Here is a 23,866-nt window from a genome sequence, read left to right on the forward strand (position 1 = left end):
TCACCTAGATCCTTTGTATCATGAACCATAACTCTTGAATTCGTAATTCACATTCAAAAGACTTAAGAATAGAGTTCAAGAAATTTTTTGAGTTCAATTGTGAATCCTTTGAAATCCACCATTGATTTGAGTTAAGTTTTGAAAAGTAAGTATGAGAATGAGAAAAGTTGTAAACCTGAGTTCCTTATTGATATTTTGACCCTTGAGTCGAGTCGTTCATGCTCATAATTCCCGCATGAACTCCATCAGTTTAGTATCTTTGAAAGAAATAGTATCTTCAAGTTCTAAGTCTTGAGTATTGACTTCTTAATCCCCTATGAGATTATATTTATAATAATGACACTATTACATGTTACCCATGAAGTCCTCGAGTTGAATTGTTCATGCCCATAATTCCGCATGAACCCTATAAGTTGAACAGTTTTGAGATGAGAAGTATATTTGAGTCCTTGAGTTGAGTAGTTCATGCTCATAATTTCGCATGAACCCTCTGAGTTGAGCATTCTTGAAATGAGTAGTATTAGTGAAGTTCTTGAGTTCCAAGTATTGAGATCTATCTATGGTTATTGAAAACATTGCATCGAGTCGTTCACGTCCATAATTCAGCATGAACCATATTTTATGAAGTCTTATACAAATGTTTTAACTTTGTTTTAAGACTTAACTTTTGAGTTCAGTAAAGAGTAAAGTTGAAGTTCATTTCTTCAAAAGTATATAGGGACTATGTATTCCCAAAAGAGTTTAAAATATTTTCACATTTAAATAAGAACGGAAAACTGAGATTTTTAAAAGAGCCTTTGAGCTAGTGTTTCAGTAAAGAGCCTTTGAGCTAGTTTTTCAGTAAAGAGCCTTTGGGCTAGTTTTTAGTTAAAGAGTAAATGCTTTCACAATAAAGCAAGAGAGGAAACCTTGATTTCCAAGATAGCCTTTGAGCTAAGTTTTTGAGCAATTATCTTAAATCACAGAAAGAAGTATGGTTTAAACATAAAGAGCTAGTATCATATTTTGGGAGTAGTATTGTGCACTGATATGGGGACGAGCTTGAGTTTAGATAACTCACGTTTCCATAAACCATGTTGCCATCATAGGTAGAAAAGGGTTATACTTTTTAGATGAATCCTTTTTGCATAGACTAGTGGATCCACTTAGTAGTTTAGGTCTTATACCTGTGGCAAGGTATAGGATGCGCTGGAAGCATGAGGAAGATCGTTGTATCATCACAATAGCTCTTATGTGATGGTTGTCGGTTAGAGAAACTCCCACAATAGTACTTTGTATTTTTATATACATCAGTTTATTTGTATTTTTACATACATCTCAGAGTTATTTGTATCTTTACATACACACAGAGTTGACATTATGTTTTAAACAGCTTTTCTTTAGATTGCACTTGTTTTAAACTGCTTTATATTGAAATGAGTTTGGTTATGTTGAGTTGAGTTGAGCCATGTAAGTTTTTCAGTTCCTTTCAGATTCTTTTCAAGCTTATGTTTATTCTTTAGAATTCCTCTTACACGCTCGTACATTCCACGTACTGAACCATTTGGCCTGCATCTTCTCATGATGCAGACACAGGTATTCAGGATCATCAACAGGAGATTCGTTGATACATCCGGGAGTTCGAGTTAGCTATGGTGAGCCTCCTTGTTTCCGAAGGATTTCATTTACTTTTCATTTTAGTCAGGATGTCGTGGGTCTTGTCCCGACTTCCATCTTTATCAGTTAGAGGCTTCATAGAGAGTCAATATAGTTGAGAAGTTTGTATTATTCATTTATTTTATTAAATGTTTTAAAGACTTAAGTTGCCTATTTTATGGCGAGTTGAATAAATTATTTTATTCAGAGTTTTCTTTTGAGTTAAAGCTTTCTATTTAAGTTTCATGAATTTTATTCAATTTTTAAGCTTTTGCATGCTTGAGTTAGTCTTCCGCTTGTAGTCAACCAGGATGAGGGTTCGCTTGGGGACCAGCAATGGTCTTCGAGTGCCGGCCACGTCCAGGGTGTAGACTCGGGTTGTGACAAAAAGCACCAGTCCCAAGTGTTTTAATTGCAAAAAAATCTGGCCACCTTCAAAAGGATTGCAACTTTAAAGAGATCCAAGAAAATTTGGCACAAGAGGAACAATAGGAAGAAACTATTCTCTAATTAAGAGTTGGTGAAAGGTAAAAAAAAAAAGAGTTGATGGGAAGGGCATCAACGAGAGTTGGAGAGAGAGTGCTCCAACACCAAAAAAAAAGAAAAAAAAAGGAGTTGATGGGAAGGGCATCAACAAGAGTTGGAGAGAGAGTACTGCTCCAACACCAAAGAAAAAAACAAAAAGAAAAGGCGTTGGTGGGAAGGGAATCAACCTTGGAAGTTGGAGAGAATTGATCCAACACAACCAAGAGAAAAAATATTGTGAGTTGGAGAGAAAGTGCTCCAACACAACCAAGAAAAAAAATATTGTGAGTTGGAGAGAAAGTGCTCCAACACTTGAAAGTTGGAGAGAAGGTGCTCCAACACAACCATGAAAAAAAAAGAGAATTGAAGAGAAGTACTCCAAGAATTGAATATTGAAGATTGAAGATTGAAGACTGAAGAGAAGTTCTCCAATTCAACAACAATGACAAGAAGAACGAGACAAAAGTATACAACTTTGAACTACGGGAGAATGTTGGAAATAATAATTCAAAGTTGGAGTAGGAATTGTAGGTGTTTAGGATTTATTATTTATGGTATTTTCTTATTTATGTTTAACTAGGATATGTTAGATATAGTGGTTCCTAATCCTAGTTTAATTTGGTTTTTACCTTTATAAATAGGGATGTTACTAGTTATTTTAAACATACAGAAAATATAGAATATACAAAAATATACAGAATACATAGAAGTAAGATTCAAGAACCTTTGAATTTATAAATAAAATATGTTCCTTCAAAAAACAGCCCAGTCAGCATCACATAAAGCTTAAAGTATGATAGAATACTAAGATGATATCACAAAACTTGTACCTAGGGCCCACTTCAACTATCTCACAACTTTAAGAGACTTCCATGTGTAATGACCCTCCAGGTCATTTTCTCCTTTCGGCATTCTTTTCAACGTTTAAAGTTTTCCTAAAGAGATCCCAAGTCATTTTATGACTTAGTGGAACTGATAGTTTGGTCAACTGGTCGTTTGTTTTGCTTTTGAGCAAGTTTTCGTATTTTACAGCTTTTGAAACTTGAACGGTTGACTTCATTCAAAAGGTTATGAAGACAGCCTCATAATGCAATTCTAACTGTTTCGTTAGCTTTGTAACATTGAGTTTGGTCTAGAAGGACCTTTGGTGCGAATCCTAAGGCTTCCAGACTCATCCTGAGCCCCCTTGTGGAATTTAGGTTAAAACAGAGTTTAGGTATGGGATCCAGTTTTCATCGAAACGACCTCATTTGAAAGTTTCAACATCTGCGTTGAGTCCTTAATGTCGATTTTGGTGTGGTAGCACATCTTGCATGCGTGCGCGGGGTTCCGAATGAATCTTGAGGACCTCGTTAGAGATTTTCAACTTTGGGGAACCAGCTGATGTGCATCGCCTGGAGCAGCCCCCATTTGTTGTTCGTGTTACATACCTAAAATTTCCCCACAACAGTCTATTCTTGATTTTAGGGTTAACCAAGAACCTTGTCAGTTTTGCATAGAAATCCATCAGATCAGACAACTCCAAATCCTAAATGTTCCTTATGAAGATTAGGTTCTAAGAGTTATGTTGTTAATTCTGATATACTAGACCCTTTGTTGCTAACTTTTCTAACAAAAGATTGGAATTCTTCTTCTAAAATCATAGGGCCCAACAACTTGTTCTTCCAGAAAAATAATTTAGAACCATGCGTTGATCTGAGGCGTATTTACACACCCAAATGCCATATTTTACCCATGATTTAGCCAAGTTTTGAGGATAAACTCACTTATATTTATATATTTTAAGTATAATTATTGCGGTGAGGTAATATATGTGATTAGATTTTTTCAGGCTAAAACGCAACAAGAATTGACCAGGAGTAACAAAACCTAAAGCAAAGTATCCCAGATAAAAAATAAAGCCAAGATAGTACTAATTGAGGGGTTTGTGGTGCGGGGAAAGCACTTGAGTTAGCCCCCTTGCCAAACTTGTTGTGAAACTTCAGGGGATGCAAAAAGGACCTATCTCAGAGATGGACGTCGCATCTTGGAGCCCAAGCTCCGCGATGGACTGGGCAGCATGGACCTCTTGCCTCACAATGAAGGTTGCCCCGCGCACCAAGTGCTTTGCAGAATTATTCTGACAAGTCAAGGTTGAAGGTGTGTTTGGTATGAAGGAAAATGTTTTCCATGAAAAATGTTTTTTTAGAAAATAAGTAGATATTTGACTTATTTTCTCATGTTTGGTTGGTGAGTAGATAATAGTTTTCGAAAAAGATTTTTTAGTGTTTGATTTATGATTGAAAAATATTTTTGAGAAAGTATCTTTTATTTTTACTAGAGAATAGAAAATATTTTTTGAAATTGAAAAATATTTTTTAAAACAAACTTAAAAAAAATTGGGGAGGGTTGGGGAGGGTTTGGGGGGGGGGGGNTAGAGGTGAAAAAATAAAAATTTAAAGTTGAAAATATTTTTTAAAAACAAACTTAAATTTGAGGGTAGGGGTGAAAAATAAAAAAATAAAGTAGAAAATATTTTTTAATAACAAACTTAATTTTTTTTTTTGGAGGGGGATGGGGCTGGTAGGGAGGCTAATGGGGGGGGGGGGTCTAGGGTAGGGAGTGGGATAAAGTAAAAAACTAAAAAATTGAAATTGAAAATATCTTTTAAAAACAACTTCTGGGTTATTTTTCTTGGGGGTGGGGTAACAAAATAAAAAATTGAAGTTAAAAATATTTTTAAAAAATAAGCTTTAAATTATTTTTTTGGGGGTGGTTGGGACGGGGGGAGGGGGGGTTGGTTTGAGGGTAGGGACAAAATAAATTGATTTTCTTGAAAAAAAAATTGCAATTTGAAGTTGGAAGAGAATTTTGGAAAATGTTTTCCTCAATTTTTGAAGGGGAGTCATTTTCCTTAAATTTGAGGAAAATGAGTTGATTTGAAAAACATTTAACCCAACCAAACATGAGAAAATTGAAAAACGTTTTCTGGAATTTCTTCATACCAAACACACCCTGAGTCCAACTAGGATTAGTGGTTATTTTCTACGACTATAAATAGAACATATGGACAACTTTTCTAGGATTGTTGAGTATTGTTACAAACTACTACTAGAGATACAAAGGTTTCTTTGAGTATTTTGAAGACATTGTTAGGATTTAATATTTCGCTTTCTTAGCTATTACTTTTGCACAAAAGACAAAGATTCTTTGAAGTATTGCAATTAATTCAAGATTTATGCAGTTTCTCTTTATTTCAATGTTTATTGCTTATTTAAATTTCTTTTATTCTTCACAACTAGTTATGAGTAGCTAAAAGGCATAAATTCTCCCTTAAACTTGTTCAGAAAAGTCGGTTACACGCTAAAACTATCATGATGACCTATCACATATATTTACTATTTAAAAGTGAATTTAATATCACCCTTAAACGTGTAATACCAATCTCACAATATGTGGGTGTATTACACTCGCTTCCACATCAGCACTACGTCAGCGCCATGTTATAAATTATATTTTCTTATATTCTTTTGTTTTATTTTATTTATTAAATTTTGTTTTGTTAACTCTGTTGTATATTAAAATTCTCTACAATTATATTTTCTTCATTACTAAATCCCACCTACTTTATCTCTCATCTCACTGGGAAAATCATTAATTTGAATTTGTATCACAATTCTTTTCTTCTTCCAGCGAAGAACAACCAACCCATCACCACCACAAACTCACTTTCACAACGTCATTCCCTCTTATTTTCGATGAAACACTAGCCACAAAAAATCCACCTAAACCACCACAAAACAACCACCCAAAACCCAAAATCAATCATTGATAAACACTGAACCAGACCCCTTTCCCTTACCCCTTTTTGATTTTATTCTTTGGATTTGTTTTGTAGATGTTTCGGCGAGCTCAAACCTTCAGTCATGGCTTCGATGACGTTCCAATGATCTCCGCACTTTCAGATCAGAACAACTAACAAACAACCACAACAAACAACAACACTAGACTCACGCCGTTGTGATGTTTTAAGGTTGAAAATATAAAGTATGAAGAAGAGGAGGATAATGGTGGGGTGTGAAGAAGAAGAGATGTGGAGGGGGTGGTGAAGTGTAAAAATGATTTTGAATTTTTATTCTTTTTTTTATAACTTTAATTTTTCTGACGCGCCTGTTATTTTTATTTTTTTTTATTTTTTTCCACATCAGTTTTAGGGGTAAATAAATTCACTTTTAAGTAATAAAGGTATGTAATAGGTCATCATGATAGTTTTAGCGTGTAATTGACTTTTCAGGACAATTTTAGGGGAAATTTTTGCCTTTTCCCATATCATAACTAGGTTATAGGACCTAGACTAGCGATTATGATAACGAATTCCTCATGGTAAACCTTTGCATGAAGGTATCAGTTGTAACAGCCCAACCCACTAGTGATATTGTCCATTTTGGGCCTTGATCCGCACGAGTTTAAACTGTGTTACTAATGTGTAAGGCCTGCTTACTTATATTCCCAACTGTCATCTAATTGTTCGAGCCTAGATATAGAAAATCTAACCGGAGACCAATGATGATGATCAAATTAAATACACACTCAAGTGCCGAAATGACTTAAGGTGAAATTCTTCTAATTGGGTTGAGAGACTTAAGAAGATATATAAAATCATCAGTATTGTATAGTGAACACACCTTAATGAGTTGATAGTGAATTATCCATTTGAATATGATATCTAGGGAACCATAGATCTAGTTCTTCTTTAATTATTGAATACAACAATCGTAGCATAAACTAGTTTAAACAATATAAAAATCCCATCCGAAATACTTCTCATTAAATCAAATTGTTGTAATATATTGTAAATTCTCGCCACACTCTATGTGGGATTCGACCTCAATCTAGTTGAATCATATATTTGAAAATGACCCCTTTATGCTTATCTGTAAAGTATAATTTGGACGACATCAAATTTTGATGTTGTTGTTGGGGAGTGCGGTTTAGAGATTATAATTTTGTGAAAATTCATCAAGTGGTTGTTATTTTTCATATTACTCTGATTTGTTGTTTTTGCCTGTAACATGTTATAACCTCATTGTATTCCTGATACTTGGAGTTAAGAATCTCCTTTGGTTCCTTTTGATCCAGAAATTGAATGTACTCTAAGGCCAGGGGCGGATCCATATGCATAGTTATAGGTGCTCGAGCACCTATGATGTTTGGCGTAGACTCGTGTATCAATGTAGAAAATTATAATAAATTAATATTATACTAACTGTGAACACCCACAGTCACATATATGATCAGGGCGCTGTGGCAATAGGTGACACAATAATCTTTGTGTTTACCTTAAAGTTCAGGGTTTCATTCTCACCATCCTCACATTATATTTTATTTTATCCTTTCTCCCTTTATTTGAATGACTTGTCATCCTTTTACCATTTTTGTCACAATTCTTTCCTTTTCCTTTTCTTTATTTTTCTATATAATCTAGGTTGAATTTGGTAAAAGTAAATTTAGATTGAATTTGATAAAAGTGGTTTACCTTTCTTTTTTTTCTTTTTTCTCATTTCTCAAAGTTAATTTTACTGATGAACGAAATATAATATTAACAATATTATTATTTAGAAAGAATGAGAGAATAATTAGTTCTCCAATGTTGTCAAATTTTTCATAATACATGGTGATTCTTTTCCTTCTTTTATTTATCATATTTGTGATTAGTTTTACAAATAACGTTTTTAACTCTATTGCACCAAAATTATTTAATTACTTATTGTAACAAATAAATTCGATTTGCTTTGTTCAAGTATCAAGAAAGTGGTTAAATAATTGTAATAAAAAAGTCTTTCAACTTTGCCTAAATACCATATAAACATTTATTTTTTCTTCTAACAACTTTCTCACATTTTGTAATACATAGACATAGTTAACATACTTTTTTTTGTTACCAATAATAATTTATGATTATTTTAGTATAAATAAACTATAATAGTTTAGTAACTTTCATAATAATTAGGTAAAGATGAATAATATTTTCATTGATTGGATCACCAGCTCTTTTTATATTCTTTCATTTTTTAGGGTCACTATGTAGAGTCCGCTCGAACTGTTTTACTCAGGACATAAATTTATGAGGTGTGCTCTTTTTTCTTTTAGAGTAGAGCACCCACTATATTAAAAACCTGGATTCCCCACTGTCTAAGGCACATGTTGTTGAACATTGTTATAGACATTGAAGCTGATCAGAAGGTTGCAACTATTGCCTAAGTGGGTCTTTTTGGGGCCATTTAACCTCCACCATTGCTTGGTACAAACAACTTCAACATCACCAACATGATGTTACATCCATTAAGCATGAAATAATTTCTTAGAGGTCTAGCTTGCAAAGAACCAAATAAATATTTGAAGGACTTTGCTAGGGTGTGTCAAGCATATAATATATTGGGCATCTTCCAAGAAGGAATAAAGTTGAGGTTGTTTCCATCTCTTTAACAAGGGAAACAACTACATAGTTAGGAGAACTACCGGAGGCGTTAATCTCAACTTGGGTAGAGCTCACAACAACATTCATAGAAAGGTTCTTTCCTCCAAGTAGACGTATACATTTCAGAGATGAGATTAGCAATTGCAGGTAGTTTTTGGGAGAAGCAGTAGAAGAGCCCTGTCACGGTTTAAGACGAAGGTGTTTCATTATCCAATACTAACAAATGGGGTATTGATGGAAATCTTCTACAGATCTTTGGATATGATCAACAAGTCTTTGGCAACCAATTTAATAGAGGGTTCACTGATGGACCACCCCCTATGATGAGGTCAGCACAGTTCTTGACTAGGTGACAAAGACGAACATTCATAGATACTGAAGTAGTGGATAGTGCTTCGATTGGGAAGCAATCAATGGAGGAGATAGTTAGAGTGAAAGCTAGAGACTAAAGAAATCAAAGATGTGATGACACAGATCGAGGTGCAAGCTAAACATATTATGGGTGCAAGAATCCAGAAGGTAAATGTTATGAGATTCGATGATCAGGTGATACGGAATGATGAGGGTTAGCATCATTATGAGAAAGAAGCTCACTACATGATAAATAAGTCGAGGGTGGGGGGTTCCCAACCTAACTATAAGATTCAAATCAAGGGCCTTGTCGGCAAGGCCAAGGAAATTAAGGTTGAAACTGGGAGTAGAATCAATAAGGTGCAAGTTGGAAAAACAGGGACCAAGGTTCAATCATAGAAGCACAAATATGATCCGCCTAGAGGAGTTCTCTAGAATTTAAGCAACCATTTGTGATTTAACCAGTGATCTATGTTGAAGAAAGTAGAATCTACCGATGTTGGTATGCAAGAATAATTGCATAATGACCTTGAAGCATGGGCCAAGTGGTAAACTCTCATTCCACCTTGATTAAGCAGATAGAGGCATAACTGAACCAAATATTAACTTTGCTCAACCAAAATCAGAAGGTCACTCTTCCTAGTAACACCATTGTAAACCCAAAGACTGAATGAGGCAGTATAAGCCATTGCATGGAAATTACAACTCAGAGTGGCTAAGTGTTTGATGATTATGTGGTGGTTAATGTGACACCACAAAGAATTAAAAAAATTGTAGACCCAATTCGTGATGAAGTCGAGATTGATTTGGCTAGTACTACATAGCCGAATGTTATTTTTGGTGAAAAGATGGAAGCAAAAACTCCTGAAGTGAAAGAGGAGTGATTTTGAAAGAAAAGAGCAAAGAGGAAGGCACCTCAAACAACCAATGATGATTAGAAATTGTCCTCACCCCTTTCCATAGAGACAGTAGAAAAGCAAGGATGATGCCAGATTCAGGAAGTTCTTTGATATCTTCAAGCAGATGCGTATAAATATATCGTTAATTGATGTGCAGAGAGACATGCCAAAATATGCAAAATATCTTTGACAGATGGTGGCTTGTAAGAGGCATTTAGGAGATATTGAGATAGTAGAACTTACTGAGGAATGTAGTTCGACTTTGAAATAGTAGAACTTACTAAGGAGTGCAGTTCGCGGGCATTGAGCAAGCTCCCTAAGAAACTTGACGATCATACAGATTGGTGAAAATGATATAAGACAAGCTCGATTGAGGATCCAACTATCAATAAGGATAAGCAATTAGCTGAAGTTAGTTAGTTAATTCACTAATATTCCAGTTGTATTAGTATGTTAGTTAACTAACTACATATTAGTTTTACACTCTACCATAGTTAACTAACTATAGATTAGTTCTACATCCTACTATAGTTAGGATATATATAGATGCCTTGTATCAAATATTAATTCAATCTAAGCTTTACTCAATGAAACAGTTGCTTTCTTCTCTGCTTAGACCGTAAGTCTCCATTAGCATTTCTTTTTCGTCTCAAGGAAAGTTCCTTGCATGGAACTTTACATGGTATCAGAGCAACATAGTTAGTAAGATCTAGGGATTTCTTTCAAGGATTGAACAAGAAATCGAGAGATTCTTCTTTCCAGATCTGTAATGGCTGTACGTTTTGATCACAATCATCCTCTGTTTTTGGGAGCTTCGGACACGCCTAGAGCTGTGCAAGTGGTAATTGAGCTCACTGGCATGGAGAATTACACACTTTGGAGAAGAGCGATAAAGCTAGCCCTCTTGACAAAGAACAAAATTGGATTTGTTGATGGATCAATTACTCGTGAGAAGTTTGGTGTTGATCTGGTGAATCAATGGGACAGGAGTATTGTGATGGTGATCTCATGGATAGCAATGTAAGTAAAGGCCTTCTCTCTGGAATTTTATTTCGGTCTACTGCTAGTTCTGTTTGGGAGGATCTTAGAGAGCGATTTAATAAAATCAATTTATTGCAAGTCTATCACCTACACAAGGAGATTGCAACACTAGTGCAGGGTACTTTGCCTGTTTCTGTCTACTATTCTAGGTTAAAGGATCTTTGGGATGAATATGACTCGATTGTACCTCCGCCTTCGTGTGACTGTGCGAAATCGAAAGAGTATAGTGAAAATCTTCAAAAACATAGGCTATTACAATTTCTCATGGGCTTGAATGATGGATATAGCAATGCTCGTGGTCAAATATTGATGAAAACAACACCTCCTAGCATGAATCTAGCTTATGCCCTTATTGTACAAGATGAAAATCAAAAATCATCATCAGTGGGGCATTTTTCATCTGGTGAGGGTATGGATCCCACAGCCTTATTCGCAGCACGAGGTGCACCGACTAGAAAATTTGGTGACTCGTATTGTGACTACTGTCATATGCGAGGACATACTAGGGAGCAATGTTTCAAATTGAAGTTTTGTGATCATTGCAAATCCAGAGGTCATCTCAGAGAGACTTGCTACCAACTGATCGGATACCCAGCAGATTTCAAAAGCAAAAAGAAGGCTAATGTGGTAACAAGAAATGGACATTCAGGAGAACTTCCTCAAAGTCAGCTTTCTTCTGGACATGGCAAGCAGTCTGAACAAAGCCAACTGATCCAAGGTAATACTATTCCTAAATTTTTTCCCCCCAATCAGTGTGCTCAAATTGAGCAACTCTTGCGTAAGTCAAGCTTTGGAGAAGCAAGTGCAAGCATGGCTAGGACCAATGTGAACATTGCAGGTAATGTAACATATAATGGTCAAGATAATTACACTTGGATTATTAATACGGGGGCAACTAACCACATGGTTGGTAATGATAAGATGTTGTTAAATGGTGCACAAGTAGGTAACACAGGGTCATTACAGTTGCCAACTGGAGAGACAACTAAGGTGTCTTCAATTGGAACCTGTCAGCTAGATGAAAGTGAACAGATTACGAATGTGCTTTGTGTGCCGGTGTTTAAATTCAATCTCTTATATGTTTCAAAGATAACAAGAGATTTGAATTGTTGTGTCTCTTTTTTCCCCGAATTCTGTGTTTTTCAGGACCTGCTCATTGGGAATGTGAGGGTGATTGGTAAAGAGGACGATGGACTGTACATTTTACAAGGAAGGAAAGGACAACAGGATACAATTCTTAGGAAGTCTTTGGCAGTAGATGCAGTAACTTGGCATAGAAGATTAGGGCACGTCCCAATGAGAGTTCTTAGGAGATTTACTTGCTTTAAGAATAATTCGACATTTCATTTGGATACGTGTGATGTCTGTCCACTTGCTAGGCAAACGAAGATGCCTTTTCCTGTTAGTATTAGTAAATCAAATACTTTGTTTCAATTGGTGCATATGAATGTTTGGGGTCCTTATAGAACTGAAACATATGATGGCATGCAGTTCTTTCTTACCATTGTAGATGATTACTCTAAATGGACTTGGGTTTTCCTTATGAGGTTGAAATCTGATGTGATTTTCCTACTTAAAAACTTCGTTACTATGGTGTCCACTCAATTTGATTGCAAAATTAGAGTCATTAGATCTGACAATGGATCATAATTTGTCAACAAAACTTGCAGTGATTTGTTTAGTTCTTTTGGAATTCTTCATCAGTGCCCATGCCCTTACACTCCACAACAAAATGGTGTTGTGGAGAGAAGAGATAGGCATATTATGGAAACTGCCAGGGCTATTAAATTCCAAACTCACTTACCGGCTAAGTTTTGGGGCATATGTGTTGAAGCAGCAGTGTGTGATTAATCGAATTCCTTATATTTTGTTAGATAACAAGTCTCCTTTTGAGTTATTGTATAAGCATGAAAAACCAAACATATCTCATCTCAGAGTTGTCGGTTGTGAATGTTATGCTACTCATTTGATTAACCAGGATAAACTTAGCGCCAGGTCCATCAGATCTGTATTTCTTGGCTACAGCTCCCATCAGAAAGGATATAAGCTTCTTGATTTGATTACTCACAAGATATTTGTGAGTCGAGATGCCATGTTCAATGAACACATTTTTCCTTTCCAGTTATTAAATATACCACAGGATTTGCAACCTCATTGTTTTACACCAATGGACCAGTATGCCGATGCAGATGTTTCCATGGATCAGGACATCTCTATTTCTCAGACTACTGTGATCGTTGCTGAGCCTTCTGCTACTCTGGTCAGAGGATGTTGCTGCATCATCTAATTCTGATGATACTGGTCCCCTTCCATCACAAACTCGGAAGTCAGGTAGATCAGTAAGACCACCTATTTGGTTCAAGGATTACGCTCCAACCATAGGTGGAAGAGCTCATCACTGCCAATATCCTATCTCTGATGTTATTGCTTATGATGCATTGTCATCTTCTTATCAGAGTTTTATATCTAAGTTCTCTCTTGAAACTGAACTTAACACCTATGCCGAGGCTGCTACAGATTGTAGGTGGGTGGCTGCAATGAAAGACGAGATCATCGCCTTAAATAATAATCATACTTGGGAAATTGTTGACTTACCTAAAGGGAAGAAAGCCATTGGTTGTCGATGGGTTTACAAAATTAAGTACAAGGCAGATGGATCCATTGACAAATTTAAGGCGCGTTTAGTTGCTAAGGTTTACAATCAAAGGGAAAGATTAGATTTTCAAGAAACATTTTCACCCGTGGTGAAAATGGTCACTGTTCGTACAGTGATTTCAATGGCAGCAGCTAAAGGGTGGGAAATACACCAAATGGATGTCAACAATGTTTTTTTACAAGGTGATTTACATGATGAAGTATACATGACAGTACCACAGGGCTTCATTGACACAGGGAACAAGCAGAAGGCATGTAGATTGCTTAAATCTCTTTATGGTCTTAAACAAGCTTCTCGTCAATGGAACATAAAGTTCACTTCAGTTTTAATCAGTGCTGGTTTCACTCAGAGTCACCATGACTACTCTCTTTTTATTAATAAAGTAGTAGGGAAGATTGTTATTGTCTTGGTCTATGTCGATGACTTGCTGATTACAAGAAATGATTTTCAATTAATTGCAGAGACAAAACTAGTATTGCAGACCAACTTTAAGATTAAAGATCTTGGTAATCTGCGATTTTTTCTTGGTATAGAGTTTGCTAGAAACTCAATAGGCATAGTCATGCATCAGAGAAAGTATGTGTTAGAACTCATTTCTGACCTAGGTTTGTCAGGCACTAAACAAGTTCACTCTCCTATGGAGTTAAATGTCAAGTTCACCATTGTTGCCTTCGATAAACACATTGGAATCACCACTTCAGATCCACCCTTGCAGGATCCTAGCGGCTACCAAAGACTTATTGGTCGACTTATTTACTTGACAGTTACCCTACCTGACATTTGTTTCTCTGTACAATGTCTGAGTCAATTCATGCAAAATCCTAAGTCATCTCATATGGAGGCCGCTTTAAGGATTGTTAGATATCTCAAGCTTTGCCCTGGCTTAGGCATTCTCATATCTTCTACATCCTCTGCACGGTTAGCTGTTTACTGTGATGGAGATTGGGCAGCTTGCCCTAACACCAGGAGGTCTGTTACCGGTTATTTGGTGAAGCTTGATGACTCCTTCATTTCTTGGAAGTCAAAGAAGCAGGTTACTATATCTCGGAGCTCCGCTGAAGCAGAGTACATAAGTTTAGCCTCAACAGTTGCTGAAATTGTTTGGCTTGTTGGACTATTTTCAGAATTGGAATGGCCCATCCAGTTGCCTGTTCCTGTTTACTGTGATAGCAAGGCCGCAATGCAGATTGCTGCCAACCTAGTTTTTCATGAACGTACCAAGCACATTGACATTGATTGTCACTTTATTCGGGAGAAGCTCCATCAAGGACTACTCAACACTTTCTATCTTGCCTCCTCTGAACAACTGGCTGATCTATTGACTAAGGGGCTTAGTAGTTTGTAGCATTCTCATCTTTTGTCCAAGCTAGGCATAATCAACATCTTCTCTGTGCCTAGCTTGAAGGGGGATATTGAGGATCCAGCTATCAATAAGGATAAGCAGTTAGCTGAAGTTAGTTAGTTAATTCACTAATATTCCAGCTGTATTAATATGTTAGTTAACTAACTATAGATTAGTTTTACACTCTACCATAGTTAATTAACTATAGATTAGTTCTACATCCTACTATAGTTAGGATATATATAGATGCCTTGTATCAAATATTAATTCAATCTAAGCTTTACTCAATGAAACAGTTGCTTTCTTTTCTGCTTAGACCGTAAGTCTCCATTAGCATTTCTTTTTCGTCTCAAGGAAAGTTCCTTGCATGGAACTTTACACTATGTGACTTGGGGGCAAGTATCAATCTAATGTTCCTATTTGTGTTTAAGAAACTTGACTAGGGAGAACCGTGTATGACCAACATTTTTTTGCTGTTGGATGATTCGTCACATATTGCTTCAGACGGCATAGTTGAAGAGTGCTCATCAAAATGGGTATGTTTTTATTCCTGCTGGTTTCATAATTCTTGATTTTGAGGCAGATGTCAGAATGTTAGTCATATTGAGGAATCCATTCTTAGCCACTAGGAGGGAATATTGATGTATAAGCAGGAATGATGAAGATACAGATCCATAATGAGGAAATGATTTTTATTGAAATTTCCTTTAAGTTACTGCATTAGTTTTTAACAAAATAAGTTGTTTAGTTTAAGATAATTTAAATTTTGAATTTTAGTTAGGTTGTTTGAGTTGTTGAGATATTTTAGATTGTTTTAAGTTTCAAATTATGTAGATTATGCATTTTATGTTGGTTATTTAAAGCCATCAATGCTTAATAAATCATTAAAAACCATTTCGATACATTGAGAGTTATTTCAATCAATTCTTTTTGTTGTCTCATTTTTAAAAACACCAATAGTGATATCAAGAGATTCATTGATCTTACGGAATCTGTGAAATCTGCCAAAGAAATACAATACCATTTTCAACACGTAAGGGCTACCCTTTTAATCCATCAGGGCCACTATTTTCAACCAATTTTTAACCTAAAAAATGACAAGAAACATTCTCTCTTTGAATGCCCAAAAAGTTTCACTATCAAAAACTATCAGATTTGGTCTGTGAAAATGAAATCATATTTTATAACTTGTATCATATGTATTGTTGTGATGGAAGAAAAATGCTTACAACAATACTTTACAAATCCTACAATATAATTGTCCAAATAAAACCACTTTGTAAAGGACTTTTACATAATACAATGCCATGGAAGGTGTTTTTGAAGATCAAAATCAAAAGAAGAAAAAGAAAGAAAAAAGAGAAAGATCCTCAATATCCAAAAAATATGCAAGTTCAAAAATAATCAAGAGAAATTCAGCATCAACTGCTAGAACGAAAATTGAGGAGGAGCTATTTCTAAAGTTGCAATAACTAAAGTAAAGGAGGAGTGATGAAATTTGTTTTAAGTTATTGCTGTAGTTTTTAGCAAAATAAGTTGTTTAGTCTAAGATAATTTGAATTTTGAATTTTAGTTAGGTTGTTTGAGTTGTTGAGATAGTTTTGATTGTTTTAAATTTCAAATTATACCGATTATATATTTTATGTTGGCTATTTAAAGCCCCCAATGCTTAATAAAATCATTGAAAACTATTAAAAGTCATTTCAATCAATTGAGAGTGATTTCGATCAATTCTTTTTACTGCCCCATCTTTAAAAATACCAACAATTTTCAATGTCTACAAAGTGCTCTCCACACCCTCGCTCTATAGATATCTATGCAGGATCACAGAGGTGGCCAAAATTTAGTGTGGGTATATAGAGAGCTTGTTGCAGAAGAATGAGCAAGTGGCGAAGTGACCCAAACATGAGCCGATAAGCATAAAAGAAAAGAGAAAGTAGGAGAGAGTTTAAGATGGCGAACCTCTCTAAATAAAATAGAAGCGAAAATTGGCTCATGAGGGGTCTTAACCATCGACTTTTGTTGTGTCACGATGTTAAATCATGCACTATTTGGGAGACAACTTGTGATTGTCATAGTATAGGTTATAAAATTAAGAAAATATATAATAAAATAAAAAAAATGTGTTGTGCCACTACCGAAACTAAAGCGCTTGGAGGGATGCCATCCACCTTTAATTTCTAACAACTCTTGGGGGTGTTTTTAGGTTCTAGGCACCAAGGGAATAGAGAAAAGTGCATTAAAGAAAGCTAGTGATTGGGAAAAATAAAAGCTTCTGAAATAGGGCACCTCGCGCTGTGAACCTGCAGTTTGCACCGACTAAGTCTCGCACGTTAAGCCTTGCACCACGATTATGGATAAACTTTAAACATGAAAAATACCGTACCCGGCCTGTTTCTAAGCCAAAATAAGTTGATATATTGAGTTGACCCGACCTAGTGGACTTAATATAAGCCCTAGGCACGAAATTTCTTCTTATTTCTCACCTCTGCACCGCTCCTCTCGAATTTCTCTAGAAGTGATCGTGTAGCAACCTCTAAATTCACAAATTTTCTTTTTCTTTCACTACTTCAAGCATTTAGGTGAGTCTGCAACTGATTTAGAGTTATATACTTAATTGTTTGATCCATAGTTTGTTCAACCCTTTCCCTTTTTGTGTCCTAGGTTAGAAATCATAATGTCAAATCAATAACGGGCATGTGCATTTGATCATATGTTATTGGGTGAACCAAAATCTCTGCCTTGTTGTGTAGAAGTATAGTGCTTGATAGATATTGCTTGAAAAATGTGAGTTTGAGAGCCCTTGGGATTGAACTTGAAATTGAAGTGTGAATTGTTGGGCTACTATTTGAATTGAAACTACATGCTTGATAATGATGTAGTACGATGCAAAATCAAATGTGAAACGACCCTACCCTATATATTTGTTAACTCAGAATTATGCAAAGTGAAAAGTGCTTAGGGTCTTTGATATCTTGAATTAATCGAGAGTGATATACTTTTTTAATTTGTAGTGGTATCTAGTCGATGACTTGAGTTAGTTAGGCAAATATAAGTAGCCGGATACAAAATCTAGTATCACCATGCTAGCAAATTAAGTATGGGATCATCCTAACCCTTTTAAATCTTCATTTTATATACTAATTAATTAAGTTTGCTAGCCATCTAAAATGAAGTTTGATAGTCTATATTTTTTTAATCTGACAAGTACTATATATGATATCAAGGGAATATAGAGGAAAAAGAAAAGTTGGTTCCATCGGTTGGAGCCAAAAGCGGACCTACATGGGACATAGTTTGTAATTGAGGAGCTCCATTAGTAGTGTTTTCACCTCATGTATCTGCACGGAGGTTTGGACCGAGGTGGATTGAAGAAGACGAGGGTAAGGAGTGGTTTAAAAGCCACAAGGAGCAAGGTAGCACCCTGATGAGCGGATGGATACTTGAATATATACCCCCATATTCTATGTCAATTGGACCTGACAACCGCAGTGGCCGGCAATAAGGGGGCAGATCATCACCTTCACCTCCACAACCTTAAATGAGTTGTTGTACATGCTGATTATTGATCCCACGTCACTTTAGGAGTTATACTTTCTACCTCTGTATCAGTACATTCATCACACTCTAAAGTTTAGTGCAAGGTGGGCCCACCACTAACTAAAGGGGACTCACCAGACCTTCTAATTAAGCAGACACGCTAGAGTTTAGCTAAAGATTGTTTGCCGTTGTCTTATCCCTTGAACATACATGACACATATCACCCGGTAATGGGTGTGTATATATAGTATATGATCTTGTGGTGGCCTGGGTGAGGCCATTAATGAGGGGGCGGGGGTTAAGATCTATTATAAAGAAGGTCATGCTGTTAAAAAGCCTTAGGTACAACTTTGGATTCCTTGATTTTTATTTTCTATGCTTTTTCAGAGGATATATATTCCTTTTGAACTAACTAGAGTAGATATTTTTTTAGGACTGCATTAGTGCATTTTTCATTGTTAGTAGATTTTTCCTATGATGGATGCATGGATAGATGAAGGCCGTTCCGACAGAAAATTAGTTGTTACTGTGTAGTAAAGTGGAACCCATCACTAGTTATTTTTAGTTAATATGAGGTATCATATGCATAAAACAAATGAGATATATATAGTTAGACAGGTATGAACGTACGTAACTTCCTTTCCCACTAACTATGCATGCCTCTTAATGAGTCATTTTGTATATATATATAATAGGCAATTCGCAAAATTATATGCCAAGAAATAACAAAACTTTTTAAAGGTGTGTTTACCTGTGGTGGGATAAGGCATACAATCAATTTCATCTTTTATGCCAATTGGAACTCCATCCAATACCGATAATGCTTCACCTGACAACAATCACATTGACAAAAATATTAAAAAGACGATCGCGTTAATTTTCTTCTAATATATTACGCAACATATCATCTACAAAAGAAAACAAAGGAAAAGCAAAGTAATTAATTTACTCGCATTTTAGGTTAAATAAATTTGACTAATCATAGAATTAGATGAAATTTTTAACGTATAAGTTAAATATATGTGAAGTACTAAAAAATTTCTCTTAAAAGAATTACGGTGTTACTTTCACATGTCTCTTTTTTATTTTTGGGAAATGAACTCTAATATCGAATGGGTTCTAAAAGTTATGTTACTATGGTAAAATGGAAATGCTAAAACTTTTTAAAAAATCACATAGAAAAATATGTGATTTATTTTGGGTAGCCTAAAACTGATACTAATATATTGCATTAATAGGATAAAGAGAGTAAAAGATTTATTATTATGTCATTGCTTTAATAAATATTTTAGAGAAATCGATATATACAATATGCTAATTTTCCGCCCATTTTAAATCTCTTGTTAACCAAACAAATTAGGTCCAATGATTTGTACAATATAATTTTCTAAAGCCTCTCAACAACTAATTATTAGGAGAGATAAAGGCTAATTGAGCCACATAATCCTTATGATTGAAATTATCAAATATCATTTACACCGTGTTGATATTCAATTTTGATAGTTTATAAATTTGATTAATTATTTAAGCTTCTACAGTTGCAAATAAAGTAGAATGAATATTACAAAAAGTTAAAATATTTTTTCAGGAAATATTTCCATTTCATTTGGCCAAAATATACCCTAATATATTTAATTTTTAAATATTATTAATGTGAAAATCATTTTATTTCAAAATAAGTGCATGAATGAAGGATGTATGAAAATTAGATAAGTTATAATTCAACTATCATAACTAGTCCTTTTTATTACTCATTTTAGTCTGTTAATTTAAAAGGCTTGCTGAATTAATTAGGATTAAAGATTTGTCTCAATTTTTATTTCAATTGTGTCAATTTCAATCGCTTTGACTACAATCAAATTTTGATTGAAATAAAATTGGTCATATAATCCTAAATTCAACTCTAGTCTGACAATCTTATCTTAACCTTCATATATCTGCTCCGCTCCGACCGACCCGATCCACTCTTATTTTATTTCAAAATTTGATTGAAATAAAATTGTTCATATATTTTCCCTTTCACTCTCTCTAATCCACCCTTAATTAATTCCCCCACCTAATTAACCCTAAGATTTTTCTAAGATTCCAGCACGCCCTGATCCTTTAAAGGGTTCTTGTTTTTTTTTACCTCCTCCCAATTGATTAAGAATCAGAAATTCCAAAATTAATTTGGGGTTCTATATAAGAATGATAAGTTGGTATTTATCAACTTATCTCTTCATTTTTACTTAGGCTTTTGTGAATAATAAATACATAGTGCTGATTTTATTGTGTATTTCAGGTTTTATATGGTATAGAAGAGTTTTGGTTGAAAAACAAGTCAATTAAAGAAAATGAGAAGATAAGAGACATATAAAAGCAACACATGGGAGACACTATTAGCATCATTGGCAGAATACAATTTTTTAGAGGTCTAGGGTCCGCACACCACACTTGGGGATTGAAAACTTGAAGATTTGAGTTGAAAAATCTCTTATATTTTTCTTCATTTCATGTTGAATATCTAAGTGTGTTGTATTTTATTACATGACTTTAATCTTGCTAATTATGAGGATATTCATTATCATAGTTTTGATTAAATATCTTGTTTTGCTTATATATTGAATGATTTTTTATCATTAATAAAGTGATGTGAATGCGTCTTTAATTATTCTTATTCTTTAACCCTAGGATTCACCTATTTAATTTTATTTGAGGTTGGGATAGATTAATTAACGAGAATTTGGAGTGTTAACCCTCATTTAATTTTAATACTTATAGAAAACTACCTGTAGCCATATTTTGGTGTCCTTAATGCACTTAATCTAGCAAGAGACAGCCAATTAAGTAGTCTTGTTAGTGTCCGATTCCGAAAGAAACTAATATAGAATAGTTAGCTGAGATTAATTAGCATAAACTCGCTCTTATTTGTAAAATCGTGAAACAAATTAGATCGTTACTTGAGAGTGATTTTCCATGTATCCATGCTTGTGACCATTCATCATTTTTTACTTACTTTGTAGATTAGTTTATATTTATGCGTAAATAGTTATAGTTTTCTCAAAAATCAATTATTATTAGTGTTTGGTTTAGCATAGTTTGTGATAATTTCTAGCTTATCTATATACTGTTCTTTATGAGATTTGACCCTCGAATCATAATTGTTTAAATTATATCGTATAAGACTGTGTACACTTTGAGAAGTTGATTTGGACATTATCAATTTTGACGTCGTTATCGGGGAAAATTTTGACCTTTTTGGGTTAGTTTGGGATCTAAACTTTCTTGTTTTGGTCCAAACTTGTGAATGTATTTGATTTTGGGAAAAAGGATAAATATATCCCCGAACTATTATAAATGGTACATCAATACCCTTCGTTATACTTTTGGGTTGTGTATGTCCTTACCGTCAATATTCTAGAACGTATATACCCTTAGAATAGACGGAGGGACACGTGTCATAATCTTAAAGGCTAGCTCAAATTTAATTTAATTTTTACCCACAATTACAAAAACCCGCCCATCTTTTTCAATTTTAACCCAATCATGACCCAAATTGTAACCAAGGCACCCAAAATCAAAAGAGAAGTTCGGTAAGACAATCAAAACTCTCAAATTCCTCTTTTCTTAACTTCTACAACAAAGACTTATTTCAAACATTTAGATTTGAACAACATTTTCAAATGAAGAAGAACATGATTTTTTTTCCAGAAATCCTTTGGACAATTTCTTATTCTTCATCTTCTTCAACAAAAATCGTTTGTAGAACTTTTCAGTTAATTTGGCTGAAATCACTCATAAAGATTTGATTTTGAATGTAGGAGATTGGAAAAACATGATGGAACTCAAATTCTTTAATTCAATTTCACCTATAAAACAACCACCAAGTCTTAATCTCTTCCCCACACTCAATCCACCAGAAAAAAACTTTTAACTTTCCACAAGTTTTGATATTTTTCTAACTCTTATTGTATATGCAGTTTTTCATGCCTCAATGAACACAGAAACAAGCACCCATGATTGAGCATAAATTAGAGAATGAAGCAGCCTAATAAGAGTTGGCTATGCTGACAAGGTGCACGTCGGCTATGCTAACACAAAAGAAGTGTACAACCAGATGGTGTTTGCTCATCTGGTATGCGCGGGGCTCGAAGGACTAGAAGAAAAAGAATTAATTTGTGGAAGAACTGACACCAATGCTTGTTTAAGTTAGGTTAGATTGGGAAAGAAGAAGAGGGTTTTTAACCGGGTAGGGGTGGGTTAAAATTATGAAAAATGGGTGAGTTTTTTTAATTGTGGGTAAAAATTAAATTAAATTCGGATAGACCTTTAAGATTATGACACATGTCCCTCCGTCTATCCTAAGGGTATATACGTTCTAGAATATTGACAGTAAGGACATACACGATCCAAAAGTATAGCTAGCGATGGATATTGACGTACCATTTATGATAGTTCGGGGGTATATTTGTCCCTTTTCCCTTTGATTTTTTGTATTTCTCTGTGTTAGTTAGATTTTATTTTTATTACTTCTGTCACTATGGCATTTTGGAATGAAAATGGTGGCAACCCATATTTTGATGATCCCTATCTATATTGTGGAGGACCTCATTTTTAAAAAGATTGTGAAAATGCTCCTGGGAAAGAGATGTACAAAAAATCCCAATCCTATGATCAATGGGTATAATTTCAATTTACGTTGTGGTGAAGTTGGACATTGGGGTGATTTTTCCAATTATCCCCCCCCAGCCCCACCCCCCACCCAAAGTTATTCTAACGAATATGCTAGTTGTGCTTTTGAGTTTGATAGAAAAAATGACACGACAAAGTGAAGAACAAAGTACCAAATTTGAAGGCATTCAAACAAATCTCCAAACCCTTTTAGAGCAAGAAACTAGATTAGAGGAGGATCTAAAACTTCTCAACCAATCCATCTTTGCAAATGTCAAGGAATTGAAAAGAGAAAAAGATTCATGTGAGGATATCGACCCCTCAAGTGTCATGAAATATCTATTCCTCAAGAAGAAATGATTAAAAATAAACATTTCAAGCTCAACGGATAAGCCCAAAGTTTTTTTATTAACACAATGAAAATGAAGAAGTGGTTCAACTTGAAGAAGAAGACGTAAGTCAAAGAAAAATCTCTAACCCTAGAAAAGAAGAGTGTATTGAATCTATCAGTACGTGTATTTTACAGATTTGGTACGGTACATAATCCTTTCCTTAAAAAATCATTTGGACTCTTACCCAATTCTAATATACTAAGGGGTCGTTTGGTAGAGTGAATAAGAATAATGCTTCTTATACATTGTTTGGTTTGATGTATTGGAAATAGCAAGTCTTGTATAAAGACTATTAAAAAAATATTTGTTTACAAAAATACCCCCACATTCTTTTACAAAAATAATAATAATAATAATTATTATTATTATTATTATAAT

At 34.7% G+C, this 23,866-nt stretch overlaps 2 protein-coding genes across 5 annotated transcripts in view; one reads left to right on the forward strand and one right to left on the reverse strand.

Annotated features, from left to right (window-relative positions):
- The window catches only part of LOC125861708 (fatty acid amide hydrolase-like), a 334,554-nt gene that overhangs the window by 20,036 nt on the left and 290,652 nt on the right, over positions 1–23,866 (reverse strand). Inside the window, exon 7 of the mRNA XM_049541559.1 lies at positions 19,198–19,275. Within this exon, the coding sequence (XP_049397516.1) occupies positions 19,198–19,275 (78 nt within the window). The remainder of the gene's footprint in view (positions 1–19,197; positions 19,276–23,866) is intronic.
- Positions 10,246–12,165, forward strand: LOC125861709 (uncharacterized). 4 transcript variants are annotated; one of them, XM_049541561.1, is made up of 3 exons: positions 10,246–11,746; positions 11,855–11,932; positions 12,055–12,165. In XM_049541561.1, the coding sequence occupies exons 1-3, from the start codon at positions 10,846–10,848 to the stop codon at positions 12,087–12,089; spliced, it is 1,014 nt and encodes a 337-aa protein (XP_049397518.1). In that variant the 5' UTR covers positions 10,246–10,845; the 3' UTR covers positions 12,090–12,165. The 4 variants fall into 4 exon arrangements, with proteins under 4 accessions (XP_049397518.1, XP_049397519.1, XP_049397517.1 ...); XM_049541562.1 differs by having other exon boundaries at positions 10,246–11,626; XM_049541560.1 differs by having other exon boundaries at positions 10,246–11,932.

Source organism: Solanum stenotomum, chromosome 4 (genome assembly GCF_019186545.1).
Source record: "Solanum stenotomum isolate F172 chromosome 4, ASM1918654v1, whole genome shotgun sequence".
NCBI lineage: Eukaryota > Viridiplantae > Streptophyta > Magnoliopsida > Solanales > Solanaceae > Solanum > Solanum stenotomum.

Bases quoted from the DNA above. Each gene is read 5' to 3' on its own strand.
- LOC125861709 (XM_049541560.1), top strand. From the start codon at position 10,846: ATGGGACAGGAGTATTGTGATGGTGATCTCATGGATAGCAATGTAAGT. The intron at 11,933-12,054 runs GTGAACAGATTA...TGTGTTTTTCAG, and splicing joins AACCTGTCAGCTAGATGAAA to GACCTGCTCATTGGGAATGT.